The sequence below is a fragment of the Nicotiana sylvestris genome, chromosome 4, assembly GCF_000393655.2.
Source record: "Nicotiana sylvestris chromosome 4, ASM39365v2, whole genome shotgun sequence".
NCBI lineage: Eukaryota > Viridiplantae > Streptophyta > Magnoliopsida > Solanales > Solanaceae > Nicotiana > Nicotiana sylvestris.
In genome coordinates, this window is record NC_091060.1 from 177859193 (window position 1) to 177873203 (window position 14011).

The 14011-nt window shown below is 37.3% G+C and overlaps 1 protein-coding gene across 1 annotated transcript; it reads right to left on the reverse strand.

Moving 5' to 3' along the window:
• Positions 1 to 606: 606 nt before the first annotated feature.
• Positions 607 to 1818, reverse strand: LOC104222352 (E3 ubiquitin-protein ligase ATL23-like; the record flags this gene model as incomplete). The annotated part of the gene is made up of 3 exons (XM_070173985.1): positions 607 to 789; positions 1115 to 1238; positions 1514 to 1818. Coding segments are annotated over 3 exons (612 nt in total), but the record flags the coding sequence as incomplete, so codon positions are not given.
• Positions 1819 to 14011: the final 12193 nt, after the last annotated feature.

Consider the following 14011-nt stretch of genomic DNA (forward strand, 5'->3'; position numbering starts at 1 on the left):
GCAAATAACTTTAAAATATTAATTTTTCAGATAAAAGTTATATATAATCATTAAATAAATGTTAAAAAACGTAAAAATTTCTCAAATCTCTTAAAATTACCCATAATTTCTTGTCTGTATTGCATTAGCCATAACTTAAAATTATCATATTCTTGTCCGTTACTTCCATTATAGTACATTATAAATAAAAATAGGTTTTTTTTTCTTGTAGTAATTTTTTTATTTACTTTTATTCTTTTATTCTATTGTTCATATTAATGTTTAAAGTTATCATATTTTTTATAGTTTCTATATTCTTATCTTTATAATTAATTAAGATAGAGGCGTTGTTTTTATCTGTCAATTTATTTATTTTTAAATTTTATTAATTAAGATAGTGCAGGCACTATCTTTACAAAATATTCACCGTCTTTTCATTCAGATTAAAAAAAAATTAAATTTATATTAAGTATTAGTATTAATATTATCCTAAATTGCCAAGTGATTTTATAGTAGTTTGTTATTTGGCTTAACCACAATGCAAATTTTACTCGTTATTATTTAAAATACTTTTTTTTCTCAAAAATCAAATAAAGAGGTTTTACAGCAAATATTGCTTAAATTTGTTTAACAAGGGTTGTTTTCAGGAGGATTAAAGAAGTCAGGCTCAAGTTTTGTTCTACAAACAGGACAGACTGGATTTTTGGAAAGCCAAGTATCAGCACATTCTAAATGAAATCCATGGTTACAACCTGGAACAACAATAGCATATTGCTCGCTCTCTATTTCATCCAAATACACCGCTTTTGACTAAAAAGTACGAGACATTAAGTTAAACTAATTAAATAAGAAGATACAGGTTAAATCCTAGTTAATAATAATTAATTCTAGATCTGAGATGGATAACATGAATAGAAAAATATAGTTGATTATAAATGCTGACAGTAATTATGACCAGCTCTAATAGTATGAAACTATGCATTAAATAACATTAAATGACAATAAATGTAAATAAAGAAGAAGATTCACCCAATCTTGAGTGAGGCGGATCCTCTTTCATTTGATAAAGATGAATGATAAACAAATACAAGAACCTTAGGACTCTTTTCGGATCTGATGGACAGTGTGAGATAACAGATAATCTAATCTCTTTAGAGAGATACGTTTGTATTTTTTCTAGAGAGAGAGAGTCTGCTTTTCCAGAAGTCCCCTCTTCCGGTCTTCTCTCATACTCTTTATATGGAATATCCCAAGGAGCCCTAAACCGTACAATTAGAGAGAATATTCAGTAGAATATTCCCTTTGAAGATTCCGAAGCAAAACTAGCTGTTACTTCTATCTGTACTGCTCGACCTCGGCCTTGTTGTTGATCACTGCTCGACCCCGGCCTTGTTGTTGATCGCTGCTCGACCTCGGCCTTGTTGATGATCACTGCTCGACCTCGGCCTTATTAATCACTGCTCGACCTCGGCCTTATTGATCACTGCTTGACCTCGGCCAGACAACTCAATTCGATTCGCAGGTTACTCATGACAATTGTCTCCGCATGTCGAATTTCTCTAATTTGATTTTGACCCGTACAACCGCACAATCATTGCTCATTACTAATTCTTTCCCTGTAATTTTTGGAAGTTTATCTAATCGAGCTGCGGACAGACCTTTTTCTTGGTTCGTCTTTGCAGGGTCATTTGTGTAATTTCCTGTACCGGCGTCGGAGGAGGACTGGTAGCTGGCGGCGTACCATAGCATACAGATGTAGACTAAGAAAACGGCGCTCGTTCCTACACAGGGAAGAAACAGAGGGAGAAACACGAAACAAGCATTGTTGTTAATTGGAATATTTCGTACGACGAAGATTTATAGTATAGTTTTTTAAGGAGGGTGGCGGAGGTGGTGGCGTTGTTGGAGAAGAGAAAGAATTAAAGAATTGAGTAATTTGCACACCATGCTGCAGGGGAAATTTGATGGAGGAAAGATGAGGTATTTATATACAGGGAATAAGGCAGTGTTTGGGTGAATTGAAAAGTTGGTTTTATATTTATAGGAAAGTTTTGTTTTACATTGGTAAAAGAGCTTACACCTGGCCCAGGTGTGTTCAACGAAATAAATTCGAATTTTCAGTTTTTGATTTTGGTTTATGCAACTTCGGCAGTACTCTTTAAAATTATTCTATACACGATTTGAAATAGACAATCTTCTACTTGTGATTCATGAAATTGATTTTGTAAACTTGATTATGCAAAACACGAAAAATTAAAAGAGAACAAATTAAACCAACAAGTTAATTAAGTTTCATTCTAAAACAAGAGTCTTGTTCTTTGCCGGAAAAGAAAAGCAAATAAAACATATCATGCATAATATTATTACATAAGTTACTTTCTGAACTATAGATCAAATCTCTATTACATATTTTTTACTCACAAAAATCGCATTACACACTCAATCTTTCCAAAGTGTATCTAATACACTATTTTGTGCGTATTTTCCCAACAAATGAGTTGCGTGAACAGAATAATTTTATTCCAGATGTCAATTTTTTTTAGTTTTTAAAATTTTTAAATTGAGTCATTCTTCCTTTTTGTAGCTCCGCCAAAAGCTTGCCTCAACCTTTTGCATAGAAGAATTTTTCTTTTCTGAAGAGAAGCTTAACTTGAGCTTTACCCACGGCGAAGTCGAATTTTCCGGAAGTAAAATTTTCCGAAATTTTTTCCAATCATTAAAGCTTAGCTCAAAATTTTGCACATTCTTTAATTTTATTAATGGATGAATTTTAGAATTGCTGAATTGTGGTGATGGCAATTAATGGTGGTCGAACTTTTACAGAAGAGAAATGGAAAATGAGTTGGATCTGGGCTCAAAATTTTTGTCGCGACCCCGATTTTCCACAGTCGGGACCGTGATGGCGCCCAACCTTTCAGTTGCTAGGCAAGCCAACAATTAGACATTAATACGCAAAACTCTTAATAATTCAGTAAATAACAACAATTAGACCATAACAGATTAAATGAGTGCAGAATTTTATAATAACCAAAGTAATTATACACAACTACCCAGAATCTGGTGTCATAATTCACGAACTTCTAAAAGTCACTATAAATAACTGGCTGAAGGAAAGTACAAGTGTTTTCGAGTTAAAAGAAACAGTAAATTGAAATAACTGGAAGGGAATTCCAGGGTCTGTGAACACCGACAGATAGAGATGGGTATCGGTCGGTTCGGTTGTGAATGTTATCGGTTTGGCATATCGGTTATCGGTTTATAAATATGTTAAACCGATAACCGAACCGATAAGAAATCGGTTATCGGGTATCGGTTTGTCGGTTATCGATCCTTATTGGTTTGAGTATTGGTTTACCCGATAAGAATAAAACTATCCAAATTTTTTATGTTTTTATTATAGAAATCGTGATCATACTGTTAAGAGAAAGGAACTGAATTTTTGTTCATAAGAAAAGATGGATTAAATTTCAACTTTAGAAAAGAACACTTTCTTTGCAATTGAAATCCCAATGAATGATCTCAATTTTCAAAGTTATAAGTTAGTAGGAGTAAGGAATAAGACATTCAACAATCTAATCTTATTAACTATCTTACTGCTGGCGGGCATAACTAATAGGGAAATGATAAATTCCTAATCTTGTAAATACTAAAGAATCAGCGCAACAAAAGAAAACAAATAAAAAAACTAAAAATCTAAACAATTAATTCTTAAAAGTATAGAACTACAAATATTAACGGAAGAATTAAGATGAGAAATTTAGAAAAGTTTAAAACTTACTCTAAAGAATAAGGTCTGAAGATGAAGAGTAACTGCCGAGAGAATTGAGAAAATGAAACCATAAGGTGGCTTTATATATTTAATGGGTAAAATTATAATTTTGTTAAAGCTTATTGGGCTATTGGTTAAACCGTTAATAAAATTGGGCAAACTGAGACCCAAACCGATAACCCAATAGTCAAAAAACATTAAACTGTTATCGAACTATTTACCCAATAACCCGATATCCATAACCCAATAATATTTTATCGGTTCGGGCTATCGGTTATATCCGATATATTCTCAGCCCTACCGACAGATCTACATTGGGACTCCTGTGGGATTGAAGTCAGCAGCTCAACTCGGGTCAACACGGTCCAGTACCGAAATCTACACAGAAAGTGCAGAGTGCAGTATCAGTACAACCGACCCCATGTATTGGTAAGTGTCGAGTCTAACCTCGGCGAACTAATGACAAGGCTAGGACAAAACACCCCCAAACAAACCTGTGCAGTTTATCAATATATATATACCAATAACAACAACTAAAGAAACAAGGCAAGAAGTATTGGGATGGGGGCATGCTGAGGGGATTACAAGATAAAGAATTACAACGGAACTGAGAACATGAACAATCAATATACCTTGAATAGATAGAAACGGATAAACACAGTAAAGGAAAGTGCACGGTATCACCCTTCGTGCTTTTACTCTCAACTCACCAGATAAAATAATAGAAACGTGCACGGCATCACCCTTCGTGCTTTTACACTTAACTTCACCATAATGAATAATAGAAACGTGCACGACATCACCCTTCGTGTTTTATCTCTCACTCACAGAATATTGCACGGCATCATCCTTCATGCTTCAACACTCTCCCTCACCAAAACAATAAACAATGATAATGGGGAGATATGAATATCAAGATCAAATCTTACTTAAACGCTTAGTTCCACAATACCAACCTCAACTTTGAGTCAATACTCAATCAATACCAAATTTAGTAAAACATGATAAGAAATTGCTCAACACATCGAATAGCTAGTCTAAACATGAACAATGTGACCAAAGAATACAACATTTATAAGAATAAGACTCACTCACATGCTATGACTCGACAACAGTGCATAGTTACTTGTCACCTCACCTATACGTTGTACTCAATATACAAACACGTAGCAAATAGGCAAATAATACCTAATTCATCAAGCCAAGGTTAACCACGATAATTACCTAGGTCCAACGGCAAAACTCAAAGCTCAATCACCGCTTTTCCCTTCCCACAAGCCTCTGAACCAATAGAATCTAGCAAATTACCAACCAAACAATTCAATTTAAGCCTTAGGAACTACCCGCGATTGCAAGAAATTCAATTTAGGCCATTTTTTAAAAAGTCAACACCCAGGTCCGCTTGGTCCAAACCCAAAATTCGAATCAAAACCTGATTATCTATTCACCCTCGAGCTCGGATATATAATTGATTTTGGAATCCGACCTCAATTTCAGGTCTAAATCCCCAAATTTCGAAATCTCTAGTTTCTATCCAAAAATTCCCAATTCCACCATGAAAATCTTAGATTCTAGGTTGAAATCTTGTAAAATAAAGTTAAAGATTAAAAGAAACTAGTTTAGAATAACTTACCTATGATTTGGGGAAGAAATGGTCTTTAAAAAATCGCCTCTTGTGTTTTAGGTTTTGAAAATTTGAAGAATAAATGAAAAATCCCGTCTAAGTCCCTTTTACACAACTGCAGATGTCGCATTTGCGTATGCGAAGCTCGCAAATGTGAAGGGACCATCGCAAATGCGAGGTCTTTCACACCTCTGCTGCTTTCGCAATTGCAAAGATAAGGTAGCAATTGCGAACTTGAATCTCCGCAAATGCGACTAAAAAATCGCATTTGCGATCACTGCCCCTCCCAACTTTACTTCGCAAATGCGAAGAATTCCTCACAATTGTGAGGACTTCCTGGCCTAGCTACTCCTTGAATTTGCGATGAGAAGCTCGCAAATGCGGAACCTGCAGAGTTCGCAATTGCGATGCCTGATCTCGCAAATGCGAGATCAGAGGCCTGCAACAAGATCAATTACACCAACAAATTTTTCCAAGTTCAAACCACTCCGTAGCCTATCCGAAACTCACCCGATCCCTCGGGGCTCCAAACCAAACATGCACACAAGTCTTAAAACATCATATTAACTTGCTCGCGCGATCAAATCACCAAAATAACACCTAAAAATACGAATTTAGCACCAAACCAAATGAAATTCTCAAGAGCACTTTGAAATTTCTATTTTCTCAACCGGACGTCCGAATTACGTCAAACCAACTCCGTTTCTCACCAACTTTCACAGACATGACTTAAATACTATATTAAAACTATACCGGGCTCTGAAACCAAAATACGGACCTGATACGACAAGATCAAACATTGATAGTTTCTATAAAACCATTAAATTTTCACACTTATAATTTTTAGCAAAAATTCATAACTCGGGATAGGGACTTCCGAATCTAATTCCGGGCATACGCCCAGGTCCCATATTTCGATACAGACTTACTGGGACTGTCAAAACATGAGTCCAAGTCCGTCTACTCAAAACGTTGACCGAAGTCAACTAAATCAACTTTTAAAGGTAAAAATTATTATTTTCATCAACTTTCAATATAAAAGCTTTCCAGAAATACGTCCGGACTGTGCATGAAAATTGAAGAGGGATAAAATGAGGTTTTGAAGGCCTCGGAATATAGGATTTGGTTTTAAATCATAAGATGACCTATCGGGTCATCACATTCTCCACCTCTAAAACAACCGTTGGTCCTTGAACGGACATAGAAAAGTAACTGAGCTGGGAAAAAGGTGGGGATATCTACTCTGCATATTGGACACCGACTCTCAGGTAGCTGCCTCAATAGGCTGACTTCTCCAGTGCACTCGAACTGAAGGATAACTCTTCGATCTCAGCTGACGAACCTGCCGGTCTAGAATGACTACCGACTCTTTCTCATAGGTCAAATCCTTGTCTAGCTGGACAATGCTAAAGTCTAACACGTGAGATGGATCGCCATGTTACTTATGAAGCACGGACACAAGGAATAATGGATGTACCGCTGATAATCCTGGTGGCAACGCAACTCTGTAGGCCACCTTTCCCACTCGCCCAAGGATCTCAAAAGGCCCGATGTACTTAGGGCTCAACTTGCCCTTCATTCCAAACCTTATTACACCCTTCATGGGTGACACACGGAGCAACACTCTCTCTCCGACCATGAATGCAACATCATGAACCTTACAGTCGGCATAACTCTTCTACCTGGACTGAGCTGCGCGAAGTCTATCCTAAATGATCTTAACCTTATCCAAGACATCCTGTACCAAATCTGTATCCAATAATCGAGCCTCCCCCGGCTCAAACCATCCAACAGGCGACCAAAACCGTCTACCATATAATGCCTCATAGAGGGCCATCTGAATGCTCGACTGGTAGCTATTATTGTAGGCAAACTCCACTAGCGGCAAAAACTGATCCTAAGAATCTCCGAAGTCAATAACACAGGCGCAGAGCATATCCTCTAGCATATGAATAGTACGCTCGGACTGTCTGCTCGTCTGAGGATGAAATGCTATGCTCAGCTCAACCCGCGTGCCCAACTCACGCTGCATACCCTCCAGAAATGCAAGGTGAACTACGTACCTTGATCCGAAATGATAGACATGGGCACACTATGAAGGCGGACGATCTTACGGATGTAAATCTCTGCCAACCGCTCTGAAGAATAGGAAACTGCCACAGGAATAAAATGTGCTGACTTGCTCAGACTATCCATAATAACCCAAACTGCATCGAACTTCCTCTGAGTCCGTGGGAGTCTAACAACGAAATTCATAGTGATACGCTCTCACTTCCACTCAGAAATCTCTATCTTCTGAAGCAAACCACCAGGTTTTTGATGCTCGTACTTTACTTGCTGACAATTTAGACACCGAGCTACATATGCAACTATATTCTTCTTCATCCTCCTCCACCAATAATGTTGTCGCAAATCCTGATACATCTTGGCGGTGTCCGATTGAATAGAATACTGGGAACTTCCTCTAGAATCAACTCACGAAGTCCATCCATATGAGGCACACAAACACAACCCTGTATCTTAAAAAATCCATCATCTCCAACCGTAACCTGCTGGGCATCCTCGTGCCCCACTGTGTCCCTAAGGATAAGAAAATGAGGGTCATCATACTGCCGCTCCCTGATGCGCTCAAACAATGAAGACTGAGCAACCGTACAAGCTAGAACATGACTAGGCTTAGAAATATCCAACCTCACGAACTGATTAGCCAAAGACTAAACATCTAATCAAGCGGTCTCTCACCGACTGGAATGTACGTGAGGCTACCCATACTAGCTGACTTCCTACTCAAAGCATCAACCACCACATTGGCCTTCCCGAGATGGTACAAGATGGTGATATAGTCTTTCAATAGCTCCAACTATCTCCTTTACCTCAAACTGAGCTCTTTGTGCTTGAACAAGTACTGCAAACTCTGATGATCCGTAAATACCTCACACGGCACACCGTAAAGATAATGCCTCCAAATTTTCAGGGCTGCCAGTCTAGATCATGAACAAGGTAATTCTTTTTGTGAACCTTCAACTTTCGTGAAGCATAAGCGATAACCTTGCCATCATGCATCAATACCGCCCCAAGTCCAACTAGGGATGCATCGCAATATACCGTATAAGATCCTAAACTTATGGGTAACACCAATGCCAACGTCGTAGTCAAAGCTATGTTGAGCTTCTAGAAGCTCGCCTCATACTTTTCCGACCATCTGAATGGGGCAACCTTCTGGGTCAACCTAGTCAATGGGGTTGCTATAGATGATAACCCCTCTATAAACCGACGGTAATAACCCACCAATTCCAAGAAACTCCGGATCTCTATAGCTGATGTGGGTCTAGGCTAGTTCTTGATTGCCTCAATCTTCTTAGGATCCACCTGAATACTCTCTACTTATACAACGTGACCTAAGAAGGCAACTGAACTCAACCAAAACTCGCATTTTGAAAACTTAGCATATAACTGGATGTCTCTCAGAGTTTTAAGAACGACCCGAAGATACTACTCATGCTCCTCTCGACTGCGGGAGTAGATCAAGATATCATGAATAAAAACAATGACAAAGGAATCCATATAGGGCTTAAACACTCGCTTCATCAAAACCATTAATGTTGCTGGGGCATTTGTTAGTCCAAATGACATCAGTAAAAACTCATAATGCCCCAACCGAGTCCAAAAAGCTGTCTTAGGGACATTGGATGCCCTAATCCTCAATTGATGGTAGCCCGACCTCAAATAGATCTTTGAAAATACCTTTGCACCCTGAAGCTGGTCAAATAAGTCATCACATCCTCGGCAATGGATACTTGTTCTTGATAGTGACTTTGTTCAACTGCTGATAATTTATGCATATCCTCATCGACCCATCCTTCTTCTTTACAAACAACACGGGCGCACCCGCCCTTATCAAGCAAATCTTGCAACTGCTCCTTCAACTCTTTCAACTCTAGCGGGGCCATGCAGTATGGTGGAATAGAAATGGGCTGAGTGCCCGGAACCAAATCAATACAGAAGTCGATATCCCTGTCTAGTGGCATCCCTAGAAGGTGTGTAGGAAATACCTCTGGAAACTCTCGAACAACTGATACAAAATCCATGGAAGGAACTTCCGCCACTAGAATCGCGGACATAAGCCAAATAAGCTAGACAACCAATCTTGACCATACGCCGAGCCTTCGTATAGGAAATAACCCTGCTAGTAGAATGACTAGGAGTCTCTCTCCACTCTAATCGAGGCAACCCCGATAAGGCTAAGGTCACTATCTTGGTGGGACAATCCAATATAGCATGGTAAGGTGACAACTAATCCATCCCCAAAATGACATCAAAATCAACCATATCGAGAAGTAGGAGATCTACACGAGTCTCAATACCCTCAATAATGAACATACACGAACGATATATACGATCTACAACCATTAAATCTTATCACAAGCTTTTGCACATTCTTTAATTTTATTAATGCTTAAATTTTTAAATAGCTGAATTGTGATGATGGCAGTTAATGGTGGTCGAATTTTAACAGAAGAGAAATGGAAAATGAGTTGGATCTGGGCTCAAATTTTTTGTCATGATCCGGATTTCCCACCGTCGGAACCGTGATAACGCCTAATCTTTCAGTTGCTACGCAAGCCAACAATTAGAGATTAAACGCTAGCTCTTAACAATTCAATAAATAACAAAAATTAGACCATAACAGATTAAAAAAGTGTAGAATTTTATAATAACCCAAGTAATTATACACAAATACCTAGAATCTTGTGTCATAATTCACGAATTTCTAAGAGTCACTACAAATAACTGGCTGAAGGAAAGTACAACTATTTTCGAGTTAAAAGAAACAATAAACTGAAATAACTGGAAGGGGACTCTAGGGTCAGCGAATGCAGACAGATCTACCTTGGGTCTCCTGTGGAATTGAAGTCAGCGGCTCAACTTGGGTCAACACGGTCCAGTACCGAAATCTGCACAGAATGTTTAGAGTGCAGTATCAGTACAACCGACCACATGTACCGGTAAGTATCGAATCTAACTTTGGCGAAGTAGTGACGAGGCTAGGACAAGATACCCCCAACAAACTTGTGCAGTTTATTAATACATATACACCAATAACAGTAACTAAAGAAACAAGGCAAAAAGTATTGGGAAAGGGGCATGCTGAGGGGATTACAAGACAAAGAATTACATGAACAATCAATATACCTTGAACAGATAGAAAGGATAAGCACAGTAAAGGAAAGTGCACGACATCACCCTTAGTGCTTTTACTCTCAACCTCACCAGATGAAATAATAGAAACGTGCACGGCATCACCCTTCGTGCTTTTATACTCTACCTCACCATAATGAATAATAGAAATGTGCACGGCGTCACCCTTCGTGCTTTATCACTCACTCACAGAAAATTCCATGACATCACCCTTCGTGCTTTAACACTCCCCCTCACCAAAACTATGAACAATGACAACGGGGAGATAGGAATATCAAGAACAAATCTTACTTCAACACTTAGTTCCACAATACCGACCTCAACTTTGAGTCAATACTCAATCAATACCAAATTCAGTAAAACATGATAATAAATAGCTCAAAACATCGAATAGCTAGTCTAATCATAAACAATGTGACCAAAGCATACAACATTTACAAGAATAAGACTCACTCACATGCTATGACTCGACAATAATGCATAGGTACTCGTCACCTCATCTATATGTTGTATTCAACATCTGTCACCTCAACAACACATATGTACTCGTCACCTCACCTATATGCTATGACTCAACACGTAGCAAATCGACAAATAATATCTAATCCCTTATGCCAAGATTAACCACGACACTTACCTTGCTCCAATGGCCAAACTGAAAGCTCAATCACCGCTTTTCCCTTCACACAATCTTCCGGACCAGTAGAATCTAGCAAATTACCAACCAAACAATTCAATTTAAGCCTTAAAAACTACCCACGATTGCAAGGAATTCCATTTAGCCATTTTGGAAAAAGTCAACGAAAGTCAACACCCAGGCCCGCTTGGTCCAAACCCGAAATTCGAACCAAAACCCAATTATCCATTCACCCCCGAGCCTGGGTATATAATTAGTTTTGGAATCCGACCTTAATTTGAGGTCTAAATCCCCAAATTTCGAAATCCCTAGTTTCTACCCAAAAATTCCCAATTCCACCATAAAAACCTTAGATTCTAGGTTGAAATCTTGTAAAATGAAGTGTAAGATTGAAAAAAACTAGTTTAGAATAACTTACCTATGATTTGGGGAAGAAATGGTCTTTGGAAAATCGCCTCTTGTGTTTTAGGTTTTGAAAATTTGAAGAATGAATGAAAAATCTCATCTAAGTCTCTTTTACACCTCTATAAATGTCACATTTTCGACCTGAGCTTCGTAAATGCATAGCTCGCAAATGCGAAGGGACCATCTCAAATGCAAGGTCCTTCACACCTCTGTAGTTTGCCTAATATTATTTGAAGCCAAATGATGCTAACTATCATTGGTAAAATGAATATGAATGCAATCATTCAATAAATCAAAATAAGGGTGACAAATTCACTTTACATATTTAATACTAAAGAAATTGCACGATAACTAACAGCCAAAGCAAATTCTTGACAGGACTAACATATATCCGTGAAAAGGAAAGTCTTGGGTTTAAAAGTATGAGTCAAATAGCGAGAGATTGTTTACCTGCAGATGGGCGAATTTGTTTGTCGGCAACAAATTGGCTTCAAAAGGTATTAACCTACATTTTGTTGCGCCTATTATTAAAGATGGCATTAAAATGGTGCAATTAGAAAAGGCGGAAGTGGATAAGGAGACTGAGAAGTGGAAGGCTTAAATGATCTTGTATGTTGTAGGAGAATCACCAACAATAGGGGCAGTAGAGACGTTTATCATGCCTGAGACGGGCATGGTGATTGATCCAAATGGTGAAGTATTTGAGCATGAAGTTAGCTATGATTGGAATGTAAATTATTTTCCTATGTATGTGTGGCCCAATAGGTCTAAGGCCCATAATTAATATTTAATTAATTATCAAATCTCATCCGTCCGATTGGTTACTTGATGGACGTACCAGATTAAGTGAGAACCTCTATAATGGTCCTCTCCCCACCCATTAAGGTTATTGTATTTTTTATTCTCTCTTCCATCACTAAAGTCGGCGGTAACGAAAGCTAGGGCAAGGGACGAGAAATCAATTTCAATTAATGCTTCCGCTTCAAGATAATGAATTCCGCTTCAGGTATGTTTTCTGTAACGATTTTGTGTAAGATTATCATGTTCAAGATCCCGGTATGCAATTAAAGTTTATGCCTACATGTGATATCACAAGCTTGGATTTCTTAGAAATGATAATCTTCATAAGTATTATTACGCATAAAGCACAGAATTAGGATGACTTGCTCAAAGCCCTCAGAAATACTATAGTAAATTTTTTAATTGATAGTCAACTCAATCTTTCGCATTAGACAATTAGATTAGATTGTTTTGACTAATGAGATGTATTAAAGTGCTTGTTTCTTAGTTTATCCTTTTCAATGAAAATAATGGATTAGAATTTAGGTTTAATGTGACTCTGAATTGTTGTCTGCTTATGGATGACCGTATCTGTCCGTATCGGCCTAGATTGATTTTATACATAATGTTTGTATTTTATTTAATGTTATATTCTAGGTCATAAAGTAAAGTTACTGATTTAAAATATTTAGGGACATTAAAGAAATAAAGTTTATTCCTAAAAGGTTTATGGAATGTATAAATTTCAATACTTGCATGTGAATCTCACCTAATGTATCGACTGTGATTTGATTCTTGTATTGTATAATAATTGATGTATGTTTTTTAAAGTTATATAGTTTGTTAGTCACTAAAGTGATCAAACTAGAATATTTAATATTTATACATACATCAAATTCATGTTTATTTTATGCATGTATTAATGTGTATATAGTTTGTTAATCACCGAAGTGACCAAACTAGATTGTTTAAAGTATTCACATGTATAAAATCTTATGATCTCTATTTTGTGTGTGCACTTATGTTATATAGTTTGTTAGTCACCAAAGTGGCCAAACTAGTTTGTTTATGAAAATATGCATACATAAAATTGTAGTTTATCCATGAAATTAATGAAATACCTATAATAAAAATTAGTGGATAAATTAATTTTCACTATTGCTAGAACTTAAGGATTTACCCAAAGGTGAATCAATTATTCTGTGAATATGATGAGATAAATTAATATTCTTAATCAGATATATATTGTCTGTCCAAAAATGGCATATATATATTTGGTTAAAAATATTTAATTACCTATTAAAGACTAAATGTCATTTAAATTATGATAGTGTGTCGTAGTATTTACCCAAAGGAGAATTGCGATATGCTTTAACTGTTTTGTTGAATCCATATTGATTTGTGAGCATGTATTATCTATTTTTGCAGCTATTCCCTTTCATTCGCTTGTTTCGTCTGTTACTGTGTTCAACGGATTGAACTTCTATGAATGGCGTGAACAAGTCCAGTTCCACTTAGGTGTAATGGATCTTGACTTGGCTTTACTAAATGATAAGCCCGCTGCCATTACTGATTCGAGCAATGCGGATGAGAAGTCCTTCCATAAAGCATGGGAACA